General features: G+C 45.7%; 2 protein-coding genes across 2 annotated transcripts; one reads left to right on the top strand and one right to left on the bottom strand.

The window, feature by feature from the left end:
* Window positions 1-10: 10 nt before the first annotated feature.
* Window positions 11-3,178, bottom strand: LOC113590058 (perforin-1-like). The gene is made up of 5 exons (XM_027030014.3): window positions 3,121-3,178; window positions 1,918-2,517; window positions 1,615-1,753; window positions 1,159-1,376; window positions 11-976 (listed from the first exon to the last, which is right to left on the bottom strand). The coding sequence occupies exons 2-5, from the start codon at window positions 2,448-2,450 to the stop codon at window positions 103-105; spliced, it is 1,764 nt and encodes a 587-aa protein (XP_026885815.3). The 5' UTR covers window positions 2,451-2,517; window positions 3,121-3,178; the 3' UTR covers window positions 11-102.
* A 3,182-nt stretch (window positions 3,179-6,360) lies between these two features.
* On the top strand, window positions 6,361-19,215 carry paqr4a (progestin and adipoQ receptor family member IVa). Its single transcript, XM_027030017.3, has 3 exons — window positions 6,361-7,900; window positions 11,691-11,909; window positions 13,301-19,215. Exons 1-3 carry the CDS (start codon window positions 7,702-7,704, stop codon window positions 13,732-13,734), a joined length of 852 nt encoding a protein of 283 aa, XP_026885818.2. The 5' UTR covers window positions 6,361-7,701; the 3' UTR covers window positions 13,735-19,215.
* Window positions 19,216-20,224: the final 1,009 nt, after the last annotated feature.

Below are 20,224 nucleotides of genomic sequence, written 5' to 3'. Positions count from 1 at the left end.
ATATATATATATATATATATATATATATATATATATATATGTATTTGCAGGTTTGACATGCCAAGCAGTCACAGAAGCACTGACATCCATGCTTGTGCAAAGCTATAAAAAAGTTTTACCAGTATCTCTTATCTGAGTAAAGGTTAACTGCGGCTCATCCACAATAACCCCCATTTCCAACAGGATGTCCTTTGGAACAGGATGGGCATGTCGGGACACGTACATCTTTTCCAGCTTCATATTCATCGGAGAACCGACGTACTCTGTGCAAGACCGGCCAGCTAGACTTGGGCCGCACTGCACCTCTATCTTGTAATACAGCTGACCGTGGTTCAACGTGCAGAAGTTCTGCGTGTTTCCTGCTGCTATGGCGATGGTGCAGGCTCCCAGCAGGTCATCGTCCCATTTGTTATCTTCGTCCCATACCTCCAGCCTCATGGAGCTATGCTCCGTCAGAATGACATCACCCTGATCGAAGGCCCTGTCCCAGCGGGGCGAATTGTTGTTGTAGATCACTGTGGTGCGTCCAACTTCAATGTTGTTTTTGGTGAACAGCTTCACGTAGCTGTCTGTGGCTGTTATGTAATCTCCCCATAAACCGGTCGCCCTGACTGCAGTGACCTTTACCTGGGCGAGTCCACGCTTGGAAGGGCAGCAGTTTGGGGTCACCCCAGGGTTGTTCTGGCAGGTGCACACGCAAGGCTCCCCGGCGTTAAGTTTGACGCCCGCCATGCAGGGTTCGGAGCAGTTCCTCCACAGCGCCCTCTCCAGGATGTAGTCGTGCAGAGCTTTGCGGAGGAGCTTTCGTGCCGGGCTGCTGGTGGGCAGCAGCTCGTGAAGAGGCTCTAGTGAATAAAAGATCACATCTGGGTGTTGTGGCACCGAGGCGAGCCAATCCTTGTAGGCGCCTGGGTCTTTATCTGCAGAGAAGAGAAGCTCAGGCTCTGTAGTGTGCCCCCCAAAGATCTCTGTTAACCTTTTTGGAAAGAGAGAGAGAGAGAGAGAGAGTTTGAGTTAGTGAAGGAAGAAGACTGCCATTCTTTTTCTTTTCTACGTAGCGTTTAAGAATTTCAATTCAGCAAACTGGAAACGATACCAAATTCGCACAAGGCACCTATTTGCTGCCAGAACGTCTGCTTGTGGGTGTGGCGAGTTCACCTGTCATTGAAGCTGTTGGAGAAACTGCCCTTGCTCTCGATCTTGGTCTTGGCTTCCTCACAGTGCTTGCTCTCTGCTTTCAAGCTCCCTTTCCCCATCACACTGGCCGACGCCTCCACGGCCAGACAGGTCTTCACCTCGTCCGTGCTCAGGCCCTGCAGCGCTGCCTGACACTGCTTGATGCTGGTCACCGAGTGCACCTTCCCCCCCAGAGTCACCTGCCCAGAACCGAACGCACATGCGGTCATTTTGGAAGCAGTGTAATGTGTTATGTGGCTGCGGAGGGATGCAGTATGACAGGTTGAAATTAAGAACGGGGGTTCCATGTTGAACCCATTTTCTGGACTGTTATGTAGTTCTGGACTGGTTCTGTTCAACTGAAGCTCTCAAAGAAGGTGAATGTTGCCTCCCACGTTCATGTGGACCCTCTGCTACAGATGTGCATCATGCGCTTACCTTAGTAATGTAATGAGTGCCAAAGTTGTCAATGAGCTTGTAGAAGCGCGCTTTTAACTGAGGGTCATACCCCTTGGGCAGCTGACCCACAGCGTGCTTAAACTCGGGGTGCAAGAAAGGCTTGCTGGACACCCTGTAACTAGAGATGGAAACGGAGGCTGAGCTAGCAGCAATCCCTCAATATGGTTTCACACACAATACCACAATACCATATATCTGCCCACAATTCCATACACACACACAGACACACACAGTGAATACGCCGACGATGTATAGAGAAATAAGAGATGATATTGCATTTACCTGTAATATCCACAGAAAATGCTATGAGTGACGAAGTTGAACCTATCCTTTTTGGTTTTGTCCATGGAATACTCAGCCAACTTGGAATTGGTGCCAGCCAACATCAGTGACCCCCCACCCCTTTTGGTGTCTATATCCAAGTTCACATTCCAGTTGTTCTCGATAGCGCTGGTGCTGGCAGTGAGCAGAGCTTCGCTGGACTGGTAGACGGAGCTGGACACCTTCACGCTGCACTTCACGCTAGCTCGCCAGTCCACCACGGACAGGGGTAGTTTCTGCTTCTTCCCCTCCATGTAGGGGTTTGCACACAGAGTGCAGGACTTGTCCTTTAGTCTCCACTTATTCATGTTGATCACGAAGGCCCCCTTCCTCTGCATCTTGGTGATGTCGAACCCCTCACCCGCCAGGTTGGAGCCGGGGGCGAACTCTGCTTCCGCGCAGTCGCGGACGCTTCCTTTGTCGCATGGCTGAGTCGGGATCGGGCAGAGGGACAGGACGAGTGGTATCCACAGAAAGGCTTTTGCCAGCGACATTGTCAAATGGGCGTCTGTTAGTTTGTAAGTTGCTGGCAGGAGGCGTTGAAATGTGGACTGTAATTTCCTGAGGAGCACAAATTGAAAACGATTCTATCAAAGTTAAAAACTTGAACCCTTACACTGCCAGAGCCTCTGAGTGGGTTCAGATTCTCACTGCTTGCTCTTGTAACAACATACGTTTCATATTTGTTTCATTATAGTTACTGAATAATTCAAAGTAGTTACCAAAAAGTAGGCCTTAGATTTATTAAGCATTAATAACACAGGAGTTTCAGAATGGAAAAAAGTAAATCATTTCAAAATGGGCGAGCATTCAACTAATGCTGAAAAATAGTGAAATTATGCCAACATTTTGTCATTTTGTGGTCATATTGGCTTTTACAACCAATCTGCAGCTTCTACCATTAATTACTGAACTATCAATCTGCTTTGGTTTCTAATCAGGCACCATCAGCTTTGATGGTTTCAGAGAGACTTTTCTTCCCGTAGAACAATGTTCACAGTCATGCTTAATGGTAAAAGAACCCAGGAGATGACTTCTGTACTCCCTATCAACTTTAACATGACCCTGGAGTCCTGCTTCCGATGTATCATGTGAAAAAAATCATTTTGACATGAGCTGTGTCAGTTTTCATCTGGAGACCGAAGATAAAGAATGCCATCTTACCTGCACTGTCATGAGCTTGCAGTGTATGTGTGTGTGTGTGAGACGTGGTGTATAAAAGAGATGACGTGTGTGAGAAAGATGTGAACTGGTGGGTGGGCTTCAGTAACGGTAGAGTTTAGACTTCTACCAGACACACGCAGAACAAAGTCACAAGGAAATGGGCTGAGAACATGTATACGTGAAGTGAGGTGTAGTCAGATGACCACAAGCACCGACAGCTTCTGGTGTGGTGGGAGGGAGGCGTACATTCTGGGGAAGCATTAGTAGATGTTTCCTTCACTCCGAAGCTGTCAGACCCAGAATAGAAATCCTTCAGTGCCCGTGCACCGTGCTTGAAAAAAAAAAACACATTAACATCCTTTCTAGAAACTTCACTTCAGTCACCTTTTAAATCCACAAATGACCCATTTAAGGCGTGATTCAAAAATTCACTGCCTAGAACTATTAGGGTCTCATTTTTAGAAGAAATTATTACAAACCTTCAGTTCATACTTATGATTTATGACAAATTTGTCTTAAAATACCTTAAAATACATCAGAATATCTTACTTGCATATGAAAACATATTTATTTATTTATCAGGGACAATGCATATTAATCAGCATCTCCATCTGCACTTCAGTGTAAATGTGCAGGTTAGCCAATAAGCTCATTTTCATCATGTGCGCTTCAAACAGCCAACATTGAATGGACTGTCATGCCCCTCTGTGTGTTAGTGTTATCAGTCCTTTAACTTTGAGGAAGGAATACCTTCGAAAAACATTTTCCTTTGTTGCAACGCCAAACAAGCTTAGGTTATCCTAGCGGGGATACGGTCCAAATGTGTCTTGGTTAGGGACTCGTCCTTTCACACTATCATCTGCGTGAAGTAGTTTTATGATCTTACCAGTGTTCTTATATAGTTATTATGTATGAGAATCTTGTTTTCTTCTGCTGTGCTGCCTCTGAGGAGCTTTGCCCCGGTGGTCTAGTCATATTAAAACTCACTGGAGGGGCGCCTGGCATTTCCTGTAAATCACACGCATTTTATGCTCGTGCTACATTTTTTCTGTTTTTTTTTTTTTTTTTTTTTGTGGTCGTAAATGTGTTAATAAAACCTTGTTCCACTTCTTACATTCAATACTAGTGAAAAAGCGGTTGTGTGCTTAAAAAAAAAGTAACAGTAATGCTAAATTGCCGTTTAGTAATAATCGTTCAAAAATATACTTTAATTTTGAATATATTCAAAGCTGCTTTCTGATCTATGTGTTGTTTTTTTGTTTTTTTTTCCAAAACTGCCTCAAAGTTGAAAACCTTTAGTTTGGCTAACTTATCTCTGATTAAACTGGAAAATACAGGTGTGAGGACATGGGAGAGTCCAAGTACCCCTTCCAATAGAGACCTCTCTAACCAGGAATTCACATCACCTGCACTTTATATTACAAAGGCCTGTGATTCAGTAGTTAGAAATTCTGCTCCAGGTCTGATTTGAGCTGGCTGTGTCAGGGCCTACCAGGTTGTGTGTCCATACATAAGCACTATCCCAGGCCTCCAACTTCACACTGGTAAACTCAGTCAGGACACCATCACATGGGTATCCCTTATCCCAGGCCTCCAACTTCACACTGGTAAACTGAATGAGTTTGCTGAGACTGATTTTCCTTTTCCAGCTGGATGAGTTGTGCTTTATTGGCCAGTTTTTTGCCCTGTGCTGGTTTAAAATTTCTGTGATCAATGTTGAAGGATGAAGGGGGTCATTGTTTATATTGATCTTTAATCTAATAATGAAATGCAGTTGATCCTACTGAAGAAACTGATGACTGTCAATAGTGAATTTCTGTGAAACTTAAGCAGCAGTTGTTTTTGAAAATGTGATAGAGCTGATTAATTCCCCTTTTTTCCAGTGTGTGTGTGTGTGTGTGTGTGTGTGTGTGTGTGTGTGTGTGTTGTAGAGGTATGCTGCTAGCTTTGAAGTCGACATTCTGCCAAATTGATGGTTGTTTACAAGGTTCCAGTGATGTTTTAGTGAGTTCGTTTGCTTTCCACAAGGCTGACAGAGCAGTTGGGTTTTTTTTAAACAGATTTTTTTTTCTTTTTTTAATTCTGTGCCACATTTTTAAAATCAAACTATGATAGTGGTGTCAAGAGATTTGAGCCACATGTCAGAAGGAGTGATAGACTAGGATAGACTAGAGAACTGATTAATTACAGAAGAAAAGACTTGAGGGTTTTGGAACTGCAGTAATATATCATATGCATAGAAGCTGATTTTTTCTGTTGAGAATTGGTTGCTTGGATTCTGATCATTTATAGTTTTGTCATTGAGTTAAAGGAAAATAGCAAATTACACTAACATTTACAATTGTCATTTAGCAGACACTCTTACTCAGACTTACAAAAGTGCTTTCTCATCTACTCATAGAATACATCCTAGTACAGTACAGTAGGGTAGAGTCCAACATACCAATGAACTAAGGGAGTGCTGGATACAGGAGTCTATGTTGCGAGGATAAGCAAGGCGCCTGTACATCCTTGTCTGGTTCCCTGGTGAAGCGTGAAGCTTTGAGACATGATTCCATTTGTGGTCACGGTAGCTGTGGCTGAGGTGTGTAATGTTTTGATCCAGTGAATGAATTTCTATGCAAAGCCGAGTTTGTTAAAGGTGTTGAATAAAAATATCTCATCAACTTTGTCGAACTCTTTTTGCCTCTACTGATAAGATTACTGCTTTGGAGAATTTTTAAATGGGTAGCTAATTGTTCGATGAGTGTGTAATTTCAATTCTGTCCGTTTTGTATGAATTACTATGACTGACTACTTCCCCCTAAACTCTGGTTTGGGGCACGTTTGCAGTGATTAAAAAATGTGTCGCACTAGTTTCTAACCTACTTTATTACACGTGTCAGTTAAGTTATGAACATACTTTTGCGTTTTGTATACGTTAGGGAATTAACCAACTTCCATAGATAGTAGTATAGCCGTATGATTGCAGCATGAAAAATGACACAGCCCGCCTACATATTGCTTTAAAAATTTATTTATTTATTTACAAAAATATTATCCAGTATTACATTTTGTAATCTGAATTTCATAGTTTAAATTGACTTTCATATTAAATCCATAGCTAATAGTCTAACTGATCCAAATCCTACGCTTAAGACTGGATATTTGGGAATTTCTGGTCTGCATTTTGTCTGACATCGGAACTATTCGGGCGTCTCGAGGTCTGGTAGCAGCAGTCATTTCCTCTCGCGTCCATCAGGCCCGCCGGAGCTCCGCGCCGACAGCGACGCTTCCTTCCAACCGCACACGGCGCTCTGGCCCCCGGGCATTAGTCGGGCTGTTATCGCGAGCGTACGGTACGGCTCGCGCCTCCCTTCCAGCGCCCGCTCCGTCCGCAGCTCCTCCAGAAACAGCGCGCGCCGATGCACCAGTGCCGGGCTGCTGCGCCCGGGGACCGGATAGTGCTGCTCGTGCCGGCCACGAGAGCGACAAAGAGCACACCGGTGCAGTTTTCGGGGGGACCGATTGTAGACATTTTTTACCGGCGCAATCCTGCTGCAAAGTTGGATATTTATCGCAAAGTTTTCGTTCAAATGAATGCGAGATAGCGAGGATTTCCTTTCCGCGGACACCTCGGGACTGTAAGGCTGCAGCAATACGCTCCGCTGCCGGGCATGAACGCGCTGGCTGCATTACGGGACCTTTCACGGAAGCGTGCTCTGCCCTCGCCAGAGCGCGGGGGAAGGTCGGCCTCCTCCCGTCTCGGACCAGCCGTGCTCGCTTCAGTGCTGCTAACCTGCTAGCTCGCGCGCTAGCCGAGACGCGGCGGCGGTGAAATAGCCTCGCGCGTCTAACAGCGATTCCGGGGTTGTTGTTTTTTTTTTTTTTTGGTTTGTTTGTTTGTTTGTTTGTCTTTGTTTTAGCAGAAGGTGAGCTGATTATGTGGTCGTGTTTCCCCCCTCTCCTCTCCTCTCCCCTCCTCACCATGCTACACACAAGCGGATTCGTGGGTCGGCGTTACTCTTCAAAATGCTGCTGTTGCAAAACTTGAAGAAAACCCAGAAGCTCTGAGCCACCCCCGGTACCGTGTCCGCGCTAACGGACCGACATAAAGCATCGGGTCCAAACGGAACGTTATTAAGTCCGGTTAGCAGGTTTATAACGCCATATCAAGCCCTCCACCAAAAACCTCGCGATGACTGTAATCCGATTTGAAAAGGTTTGGGAGTCAGGTTGCCAGTAATGACTTTTCTGCTGCAATGAGCACCGGCCGCAAGCCCGTGGCGGCTCGTGGGCTGGAGAGAGGGTCGCTCAGCTAACGGATCTGTCTTTGGCTGATTCGGAGAAGGTGGAGTTCACTAAGACGAGCTTTAATACGGACCCCGGCGCGGAGGTGCGGAGGATGTCCACGGAGCGCTCGCCAAGCTGACCAGACCGTCCAAAGGTCACCGGGCGCGATCGCGTAACGTGTAACGTTACATGTAACCCGGCATCGCTGCACGGTGCAGTGCACTTTACACAAGCAAAGGGACAAAAACACACCCGACAGTTGCATCCCAGCGCCTATGGTAACGGATCTGTTTTCCGCCCGACATACCCATGCGTTACCGTCTACGTTACATGGTCGTGGCTATGGCATTTTTAAATGGACCCAGGTTGCTGGACTGGGCAAACTCTCCTCCACACCTACAGTTCAACAGATACGTGCTCACGGGCTACAGGCCCATATCTTCGGTTCAGGATTGCGTCAGAAGTCTGTTTTATCTTCACAATGAACTGGGGAACATCTACACACATGGTGAGTAAAGTCGGAAAGTTTGGAGAAAGGTCTGACCTGGAATACTTAACAGTTGTAAGACACACATCTCGGAAAAAGGGGTAACACAAACATACTAAAACAGATTCTATTTTATATTTAAGCAGTTTTTAATGTACAGCTGGGATTATTCACGTTATTTAGGCCTGCTGAAACTGGTCGTCTCACTTTTCTTTCTATTTAATGTAAATCTGTCATCTGAAATTTGCGGGTTTGGAATACATTTAAGTTAGACGATTAGGCTACATTTGGTGAAATATACTAAGGCAGATTCTGAATGTAGTTGTTTAAAGTGCATATTTGGGATACTGTAGTGTGTAGATCTGTCCTAGACTTAAATCAGTTGTGTAAATTCAGTTTTTGGTTTTATTCTCTGGATGTCAGGCAGTATACTCAGACTGGGCCTGTGCGGGTAGTTTGGCTGTATCATGTTTAGATTTTAGTGTTGACTCAGTCACATCAGAGGAGGGTCATTCAGATCTACTGATAACAAAGGCAAAGGAGGTGGATTACCACAGCATGTACACACCAGAATACACCACTTACACACCACTTACACACACCAGAATACACCACTTACACACCACTTACACACACCAGAATACACCACTTACACACACCAGAATACACCACTTGCACACACCAGAATACACCACTTACACACCACATGTACACACCAGAATACACCACTTACACACCACATGTACACACCAGAATACACCACTTACACACCACTTACACACACCAGAATACACCACTTACACACCACTTACACACACCAGAATACACCACTTACACACCACTTACACACACCAGAATACACCACTTACACACCACTTACACACACCAGAATACACCACTTACACACCACTTACACACACCAGAATACACCACTTACACACCACTTACACACACCAGAATACACCACTTACACACCACATGTACACACCAGAATACACCACTTACACACCACATGTACACACCAGAATACACCACTTACACACCATGTACATACCAGAATACACCACTTACACACCATGTACATACCAGAATACACCACTTACACACTACATGTACACACCAGAATACACCACTTACACACTACATGTACACACCACAAATACACCACTTACACACTACATGTACACACCACAAATACACCACTTACACACTACATGTACACACCACAAATACACCACTTACACACTACATGTACACACCACAAATACACCACTTACACACACCACATGTACATACCAGCATACACCGCTTACACACAGCACATGTACATACCAGCATACACCGCTTACACACACCACATGTACATACCAGCATACACCGCTTATACCCAGCACACGTACATACCAGCATACATCGCTTACGCACACCACACGTACATAACAGCATACACCGCTTACACACACCACACGTACATACCAGCATACACTGCTTACACACACCACACGTACATACCAGCATACACCGCTTACACACACCACATGTTCATACCAGCATACACCGCTTACACACAGCACATGTACATACCAGCATACACTGCTTACACACACCACACGTACATACCAGCATACACCGCTTACACACACCACACATACATACCAGCATACACCGCTTACACACACCACACGTACATACCAGCATACACTGCTTACACACACCACATGTACATACCAGCATACACCGCTTACACACAGCACATGTACATACCAGCATACACCGCTTACACACACCACATGTACATACCAGCATACACCGCTTACACACACCACACGTACATACCAGCATACACCGCTTACACACACCACATGTACATACCAGCATACACCGCTTACACACACCACACGTACATACCAGCATACACTGCTTACACACACCACATGTACACGTGTACGCTCCTGGTTTGCCTCTGTGCTCTTCCATTTGCTGCACTGATTTAGTTCTGCCCTGAACCCGCTTCTGATAAGACACCTCAGACCAAGTCAGGTTCATTGGAGCAGGACGCTGTGCCCCGTGTCTGCAGTAGGCTTTCTCTGCGCACTGGCTCCTGCAGGCTTCCAGGCCTCCAGCCTCACGTTTGGCATCACCAGTCTAGCAGGGCAGGGTAGTGTGAGCCTAACCTCCTCCGCGCGCACCACACTGCTGCAGGAGACACCGGAGATACCCCAGCGCACCCGATTGGCCCTCTGCGATTTTGTTTCCGAGTGGAACTCAACCTGGCACGCTTTGTTTGCATTTGTGCTTATGTTTGTACTGTGGTCAGGCCTGGAACACGGAGCTATAATGAGGACTGGCTGCATAGCTTAAAAAGATATTTGAAGATCAGAAAGAACACACACACGGAACGTCTAGTTATAGGCTTCTGAGCTCGTGTGGCCCAACATCATGTGAGAAGCTCTGGATTTCCAAACCCAGCGCGGCATGAATTGGTCCAGGACACAGGTGCAGCGTTCTGTGGGTAGAGCCACCTCATTTGGAACTGCTTTGTTTGAACACACCCTTAACCAGCCAGGTTTCTATTGCATGTGAGCGGGTGGAGACAGGAAGCTCATAAACATGACCCGAGACTCTACACCTGACCTCCAGAAGTTAAGGCTTCTACCTGCCTGTCTGTCCTGGTTTGCCTTGACCCACCTGCCATCCTGAATGTCCCCGACCCCGGTCAGCATGTCATAAACACTGACCTCAGCGAACGTGTCCTAAACTCCTATTCACTAGCATATTCGGCTCTTCAAATTTCAGCTTTTCTTGTATATTCCGTCTTACACAAGCAGCTGTCAGAGTCTACGGAGTGCAGCTCACACCAGTGGGCTCTGAGCACTGGATGCTTACGGCACATCTGACCGGTCTGGTGTTCCTAGTGTGGAGACAGCCATTGAAATAGAACCTCTGTGGTTTCGAAGGATGGAACAGCTGTGTAGCAAGCCTGACTTTTCAAAATGAGTGGCTGTGTCACAAAGTCACTGTGTTGTTTTTTCCATACAACCACGGCAGCGGCCGTCCAGTAGCTCTGCTCGCTTCAGTTTAGGTTTTTGTATTTTTGCTTTTTTGCTGTCTGCTGTTAACGTTACTTTGCTATAAATAAGTATGCGTACACACTGGTTTGGATTCCAGAGACCATACCGGCTGGTGCAGATTTGGGTGTAAACAGCATGCTGTCTATCTATAGCAGGGCAGGTGTGGCCTTCTCTAGTGCTGAGCCAGGACAGATAACCACCTCAAAATAGAGCCGCTAGATCTCGTGTGAGCTTCTACCTGCGCTGCACAAGCCGCCTGTCATTAAACCGAGAGACAGAGATCAGCTAGTGATCAATAATTCAGTGGAATATGCATAAGTGAATGTCTTTATTTTAAAAGGTAACGACCCGCAGTGTGGGTGGTGGTGTGAAATGCGGGAACGTGCAGGTTGTGTCATACGGAAAGAGCAGGAATCTTATAGAAATAATCCAGGAGAAGCCCTGTGTGAGAGAGAGAGAGAGAGATCCACGCAATGAAGGCTGTCGCCCCCTCCCCTCCACAAACCTCCGGGCTCGTCCCATCATGAAGATTGAGCTCGTTAACCTCAGGGGAAGACTTGTGTAACTCTAATGTTTGAAGACCTGTTAACTCTGGCCTTCAACAGTATCTCTCAACAGCGTTTCAGACATTTTATTTCTCTTTGTCTCCCTGTCTCTCTGTCACTGTCTCCTTCTCTCTTCATGACTGTCCTCTCTGTGTGTGTGTGTGTGTGTGTGTGTGTGTGTGTGTGTCTCCGCAGGTATCCCTCTGCTTTGTTTTCTGGTGGTGCTCCCTCTGAACATCCCTTGGTCTCAGATCAGTGTGACATGGCTGGGTGTGGTGCACTTCCTGGCATGTTTATCTCCTCAGCTGGGCTCTGTCCTCTACCACTTGTTCATGAACCACGAGGGCGGAGAGCCAGTCTACAAAACCCTGCTCACCTTAGACATGTGTGGCATCTGTATGATCAACACTCTGGGTAAGCACCCACCCCCCACGCTATTCCTCTTTCATTCCTATTCTCTTTCTCTTTCTGTCTTTTCTTCCCCTCTCTCTCTCTCTCTCTCTCTCTCTCTCTCTCTCTCTCTCTCTCTCTCTCTCTCGTTGCTTCATGGTTGTCTCCAGATATCACTTCTATATGGACACCACACTCAACATAAAGCCAGACGTAGTGCGCCTCTTGAGTGTGTTTCTTCATGTTTCTTCATGACTAGAGCATAGTGTCACACGTGGTTATACCGCCAGCATCTGGGGAAAAGATCAACTGATAGTGAGACTGAAGTTGATATTAGAACTGAGTGAAACATCATCACTGTACTTGACTTAGAGAAAACTTTCCCAGGCTGTGTGGAGCAGTCGTGTGGAGCAGTCGTGTGGAGCAGTCGTGTGGAGCAGTCGTGTAGAGCAGTCGTGTGGAGCAGTCAATTTGGAGCAGTCATGTAGAGCAGTCGTGTGGAGCAGTCGTGTGGAGCAGTCGTGTGGAGCAGTCATTTGGAGCAGTCGTGTAGAGCAGTCGTGTGGAGCAGTCATTTGGAGCAGTCGTGTAGAGCAGTCGTGTAGAGCAGTCATTTGGAGCAGTCGTGTGGAGCAGTCGTGTAGAGCAGTCGTGTAGAGCAGTCATTTGGAGCAGTCGTGTAGAGCAGTCGTGTGGAGCAGTCGTGTGGAGCAGTCGTGTAGAGCAGTCATTTGGAGCAGTCGTGTGGAGCAGTCGTGTAGAGCAGTCGTGTGGAGCAGTCGTGTAGAGCAGTCGTGTAGAGCAGTCGTGTAGAGCAGTCGTGTGGAGCAGTCGTGTAGAGCAGTCGTGTGGAGCAGTCAGGGAAGAGAGCTTTTCTCTTCCTTTCGTTTTCTGTTGACCGAGAGACAGAAATGACACAACTGTAAAGTGTTGAGGTGAAGGCCTGACAGAGCTGACAGAACTGCAGGTCAGTTCCCGCTAATGTCACAGACCTTTGTCATTTGTAGAAAAGGCCGTTGTTGTTCTTGTCAAAGCCAGGAGTGACCTGCTTGGATAACTGTCCAGAGGTTTTGTCCATAAAATACCGAACCCTTTTTCTCATAAAATAAAAGTGCCCTCCCTACACACTACACACTCTACTCTAAGTGTCCCTGAAGCCTCTGGTGTTTAGCACCTGTACGCTTATTAGGGATTCAGGCACATAGTTTGGAAAACTTTCAGAATATTGTCAGAATATTTCTTTATTATTATTGTTGCTATTGTTGTTGTTATCAGGAGTAGTAGTAATAGTAGTCTTATTATTAGCACATGAACATTTATTATTAATAATGTTCTTATTATTGATGTTTTTATTATGAGTAGTAGTATGAGCACATAAAACATGTCATTTGCGTCTTTTTCTGCCCTGTGTGTAGGTGCTCTGCCCATCCTGTACACCACACTGCTGTGTTACCCATTCACGCGGAGCGCCGCCCTGCTGGTGTACATCCTGCTGTCCAGCTACGCCATCTACTGTGCCGTGACGGCCCGTAGCCGCGTGCGACGCCTGCGCTCCTTCGCCTGGCAGGCACTTTTCCGCTTCTCCTTCTTCCTCCTGCGCTGGGTGGGCGTGGGCGGGGGAAGCCCCACCTCCCTGCGCCACTTCCTCACCATGGACGCGCTGGCCGTGGTGGGCGGGGTCATCAACATCACACGTGTGCCCGAGCGGTTCCGGCCGGGCCTGTTTGACTACTGGTGCAACAGTCACCAGATCATGCATGTGCTGGTGGTGGGTTCCATCCTGTCCCTGCACTGGGGCGTCCTGGACGACCTGCTGTGGATCAGCAGCTACCACTGTCCCACGGACTGACCCGACCCGGCCTCCGGACCTGCCCCCGGGGGAACCGGCGTTCTGGAGCGGCTTTTTGTGGGCTGCGGTGCTGTCTTTAGAGGATCAGAGGGCACGAGTCAGGAGAGGCAGGGCCAGTGCACGCAAGCTGCTCTCGCTGCCTCTGACACATATGATGGTTCGCGACCTCAAATGCAGGAATGTAGATATTTGTGTCTGTGCATGGAAGATGCATCCATAGCTGAAACCTGCACATAGTGTAGGGATGCACAAGCACACACACACACACACACACACACACACACTCAGAGGCATGAAGTCTGATATACATCAGTTGTACACCAGCATTCAGAGCATCATTGTAAAACACTGATGTGTTTTGTCTTAATTTCTGTAAACATATTCGGGTGAAGTTGAGCCATCAGACTGTCGGCTCGTAAGGAAACATTTGCATTGCACAGCATCGATGTGCTTTATCTAGCCAGTCATGTCTAACGCAGCTGTGTGAAAACGGAGCTGCTCACCAAGCCAAGAACGACACCTCTGAGGTACAGATGTCATACTAGAACTGTTAATGCACTCTGCACTGACTCTGCTCACACACACACACACACACAAACACTCCACACTGAGCCTAATAACACATACACAGAAATGTACACACACACTCTGCATTGATCCTCCTCATACATACATGCACACTCTGCACTGACACCATTCAAACACACACACACACACACACACACACACACACACACATACATACAAAAACAGTAACTACTGCTACTGTCCTAGCAAGGTCCATGGGAAATACTTGAGTATGAGACTAAAGTTGAAATCTTTAAATGGATACACTGGATATTACTTGTTTCACTCCCGCTCTTTCGTTCATCACTTTCCTCTTTTATCTTCTCGTACATTACTGCGTTCTCTCCCTCCTCCTTAGCTCGCTCGCTTAGTCACGCTGGAAAGTCCACAGGCTACGTTAAGATCAGGCGCAGGCCATCCCGAGGAACAACCGGGGCAGGCGAGAGGCTTTATGCTAGACCCAGGGCCCCTTGGAACATCCCAGCGGCCTGGACGAGCTGGAGAAATTGGTTTTTATGTGCATGTGTGGAGGACACACCTCAGTACCCCGGAGGTGCTACATCGTAATCTCTGGCCTGCTAGATTGGATGCGGTTCTGATCTAAATTAGAATTCATGTCTCTGGACCCTTTAACCCTAATTAAAAACATAATCTTGGGTTCTAAAGCAGGCAGAGATTTTTTCTTATTCATCTGTTTGCACAGTGATTGATTCTGTTCTCCAGTTGGTCTTTCCTAAAGTGCAGCTCCTGTGAAAAAGACACAAGCCTGCTGTTCAGTGGTGGTGACGTGACATGTCATCTGCAGTTCGGTGACTGTGACGTGACACGTCATCTGCGGCTCGGTGATTGTGACGTGACATATCATCTGCAGGTCAGGGCCTTTACTGTTATGTGGGTAAAGCGCTGGTTTGTCTTTCCAGCAGTGTCAACAGACACACACTGAAGCCCCGCCCCCTCGGCGTCGTGATCAAATCCGCTACATATCGGCAGTCGCCAGAAATGAAAGACATGAAATGCATTCACGCTGGGGTTATTGTAGTCGGCCTCCCACACTAAAGCCCCTTGCGTTTACCATGTATTTCCTCAGACTGCAGGATGGGCGTCACAGGCCAAAGATGTCACTTCCAGGAATACGTGGAGTTTAGCAGTCCGCAGGCCGTCTGAGACGCGTTCGGTACCACCTCGCTCCAGAACGTTGCCTGAAAACATCTCTTTTAAACGTTTGTCGGCATATTTTTTGTTTACATCGCACATTGCTTATTTCATTTATTTACCATGAACAATGTGTTCTGTTTACCATGCGTTTTTAAAATGTAATCTATTTTATTAATATGAAAGCATGTGAAAAGATGAGACGGACCTTTCACGCTAACTGGACTGGAAGTGAAGTGAACGTGTCCTCGTGTAACCTCATGTAACAGAGTCTGTGTAGAGGATCAGTGTGTAACCTCTTGGAACAGAAAAAAACAAAAACAAAGGTTTAGAGACAAGAAATGATCTATACAGCATCGCTCATTTGTAACTGTCAAACACACTGATATTACTTTATGTACCAATTGCCAAATCTTATTATTCAGGGACTCAGATGCAGTTACACAATGTTCCCACTCCTGAGAAGCTGAGGGAATCTCCTAGAGAACCCTCATTCTCCACTTTTTGTTTCTGCGCGCACTTTTCCCACGGTCCCTTCAGCGCCCTAACACTGCTTCTCCATACCTCTCTTCTTCATCAAACAGGTACATAACACTGTAACAAAGTAGTGCATGTCAGTAGCTCAAACAGTACTAAAGCAGTCCGAGTAGACAACCACAAATACCCAATTATTAACCATATTAAAGCAGTCCAGGTAGACAACCAGAAATACACCATGATTAACTATATTAAAGCAGTCCACGTAGAGAGAACCACAAATACGCCATGATTAACCATACTAAGGCAGTCCACGTAGAGAGAAGCGGAACTACGCCGTTATTAAGTTTGCAGGACGCTGGCTGAAAGCATGTGCAATGTAACCACTGACACATTATATGTAGGTCAGTCCAGCTTAGAGCTTCACATGTAGTCACAGAGCAGAATCGGCGTCCAGAGGATGAAATCGGCGGCAATACTTCTGTATCAAACAACAAACAGCACTGTTTATTTCAACTATTTCATTGTTTTTAACCAAAAAAGGGCTTTGAATCAATGTGAATATCAATAGTGGAACTTATTTCAAGTCCTTATAGTGTATTTATTATGTAAATACCTGTATGTATGTAGATGGTTTATGAATATGGTGCAGGCAGTGTGAACACTACGTTCTGATGCGTATTCTTGTATATGTTCTGATTTTAAGGGTGAGGGTCAGAGGTGATTGGTGGAGAGAAGTGGGCAAGCAGCACATTGGGCTTCTCTCTGAGCTTAATGACATAAAGAAATCCATAATATCGACATCGCGGGGATTTCCTAACAGTATATGCTAATGGTGTGATGTCATACTAGATAAATATCGCAGTGATAATATCTCACTCCAGTGCCATGGTTAGTCTTTAATATGCCAGATTCAATCATTGTAATTCGAACATTCTCATACTTAGCAGAGTCAGATTTGAATTCTAACACCTGTTTACACTTCAGCTTTGGATCTGAATTAGACATGTGTTATATGTGTTCTTTAATCCAGCTCAGAATACATGTTGCAAACATTGTGACGGTAGTGCTGGGGGCGGGGCCTGTGAGGTGTTGCTGGGGGCGGGGCCTGTGAGGTGTTGCCAGGGGACGGGGCCTTGGAGGTGTGGCCCAGGGCCGGCTCTGGCCCACTCTGATGCACTGACAGCCTCCTCTGGGCTGTTGGCTCCTAAACCCTTAGCACTCACACAGTGTGTGCAGCACTGCAGCAGAAAGGGAGGTTTAGGATTTAAAACTCAGCTGTACTTTCAGTTGCCAGGTGCATCTAATCTGACATGGTTCTCAGATGAATGGCGTGAACAAGTCTGCCTACAAACCTGTGTTTGAACAGAAGACTTCTGTTCATTTCTATATCGACGTGGGTTTTATGTATTTTATTTTTAAACCTAAAAAAAAATCAGGTGGGTTGGTATGGTAAATGGAACCCTGACATGTTAATACCTCTGATAACATCTAACCATAGATATCTATGCAGACTTACACACCGATGTGTTTGTGTGTGTTCAGTTTTAAAAAAAAAAGGCATGTTTCTTTAACCCTATTAAGGGAAATATGTGTACATTCACACTGATGAATTTCACTCAGAGACACCTCCACCGTGCCATCCTACAGCAGATTAATGACCTCTAGAACTGATCCAGGACCAGCTGCGCTTGCAACTTTGTCCTGTTTTCAGTTCCTCCCTCTGGTTCATAGCTCTAGGAGCTGGTCTTGGATCAGCCACCAAGTGCTGAAAGTCACAGTGACGTATCCATCACTCAGATCTCCTTCCCTCACTGGAGGGAAGACTCACCTGTTCAAGACTCATCTGTACAAGACTGAAACAGACTCATACGCTTAAGACTGAACAAGACTCACCTGTTCAAGGCTCATCCATTCAACACTGAACAAGACTCACCTGTTCAAGACTCATCCATTCAACACTGAACAAGACTCACCTCTTTAAGACTCATCCATCCAACACTGAACAAGACTCATAAGTTCAAGACTCCTCTGTACAAGACCGAAACAGACTCATACGCTCAAGACTGAACAAGACTCATCCGTTCTTTGTTTCTGATGTTGTAAATTCTTCACTTCATTACTGGGACGTCTGTTCAGTGCATATTTCTGTTTTTTTTGTTTATTTTCCCATGTTACGACACGTGACCCAGTTTACCAAGGACCTGGTGACTGTCCAAAGAATTGATTGAGGTGTGCTGAAACGGGGAAACGTCCAAACCTCGGGGTCCCAGGGACCAGCGTTAGCAGTGCAGGACACTGGAGGTGTTTGGTGTGGAGGCCTAAACAGGTCAGTCGGTGTCTTTCACCCTGGAGAGCGACTACTGTAGAGGGGTGGAGGGTATTGGAGATGTAGGAGTTGTTGCCAGGTCCTCGGGGCTGGTTTCTGGGTTGTATGTAAACTGGTGCCAGCGTGGTAGAAACCCCCGCCCCCCCACCGAGTGTTCCCCAGCTCACTCCTTCGCAACAGTCGCAGATGAAAGGCAGGAAGGCCAGAGTATACCACAAACCTGTGCGTCAGATGAGGGGGTGGGGTGGGTCATCATTCTTCTCTCTGTACTGTGTTCTGTAATAACTCTTTTACTGATATGTATGAAAACAAGTAATGTTTTCCTCGGGACACAGCTGCTGGATATGCTGTTGAACAATTATTATTTATTGTTAACCATTACTAATATTATGCCAGTAGTGATCGATAAAATGACTTTTTTTTTTATTATTTGGGGAGACATCATTGCTAGTAATGACACTGTTAAACGTTTGTTCTAAGAGTGAAATGTAGTGCTATTAGGGCTGAAAGGAAATTTTCCCGAGGGTCACGCTGCCTGTCACTGTGTCCTCACTCCTGTGGGGTGTGTTGAATTGACTTGTTTTGGCTCCATCTAGTGGTCAAACACACGTAGAACACGCTGGTGAAATTGTGAATGGAATTATTATGATGGCCTCACTATGAGCCATCAGGAGTCCTTTACTAAGTTACAGGGGTCGTTTTTAACCGTCGTCTAAACACCACAAGCAGCTCTCATAATGGAAATATTTATTTACTATGTGTGCTATATTTATAATTATGACATGTTTTTTCTTTGCACGATTCTGGGTCAAACATGATTTTATGTTCACATACATTTTTTGTTGTTTACCATTTGTATGTGTTTCTTTGACAACTGTACATACCTACCTGTGGTTTACCCAGATCCTTCCAACTCCACAGCGATTGTGCAATAAATTGAAGTCTATATTTTTAAACTTTGTCTTGACTCCAGTTATTTATCATAGCATACAACACCTTGACAGATATGAGTGTGTTTAATTGTTTTTTGTTTTTGTTATTTCTGTTTGTGTGTGTGTGTGTGTGTGTGTGTGTGTGTGTATTATATATGTGTATTATATATATATATATATATATATATATATATATATATATATATATATATATATATATAATATAACAAGTTATTTAACCCTAACTGATGCAGTGAGTAGCTTCTCATTTGTTAAACAACCATGTCGAAAGACACATCCTGCAGTCGTGGAAAAGATGTTGAACTGTTTCAGAAGGGTCAAATTATTGGCATGCCTCAAGCAGAGAAAACATCTAAGGAGATTGCTGAAACTACTAAAATCGGGTTAAGAACCGTCCAACGCATTATTAAAAATTGGAAGGACAGTGGGGAAACATCTTCGAGGAAGGAATGTGGTCAGAAAAAAATATTGAATGATTGTGATCGGCGATCACTTGAACGTGTGGTGAAATCAAATCGTAGAAAAACAACAGTAGAACTCAGGGATGTGTTTAATAGTGAAAGTAAGAGCATTTCTACACACACAATGTGAAGGGAACTCAATGGATTGGGACTAAACAGCTGTGTAGCCTTAGGAAAACCACTTATCAGTGAGGCTAACCGGCAAAAACGGCTTCAGTTTGCTAGGGAGCAGAAAGATTGGACTCTGGAGCAATGGAGGAAGGTCATGTGGTCTGATGAGTCCAGATTTAGCCTGTTCCAGAGTGATGGGCGCATCAGGGTAAGAAGAGAGGCGGCTGAAGTGATGCACCCATCATGCCTAGTGTCTACCGTACAAGCCTGTGGGGGCAGTGCTGTGATCTGGGGTTGCTGCAGTTAGTCAGGTCTAGGTTCAGCAATGTTATGTGCCCAAAGAATGAGGTCAGCTGACTACCTGAATACACTGAACGACCAGATTATTCCATCAATGGATTTTTCTTCCCTGATGGCATGGGCATATTCCAAGATGACAA

Source organism: Electrophorus electricus, chromosome 3 (assembly GCF_041902795.1).
Source record: "Electrophorus electricus isolate QZ-2024a chromosome 3, ASM4190279v1, whole genome shotgun sequence".
NCBI classification, from domain to species: domain Eukaryota; kingdom Metazoa; phylum Chordata; class Actinopteri; order Gymnotiformes; family Gymnotidae; genus Electrophorus; species Electrophorus electricus.
Note: the sequence above shows the minus strand (reverse complement) of the source record. Positions and strands in the feature narration are given on the sequence as shown.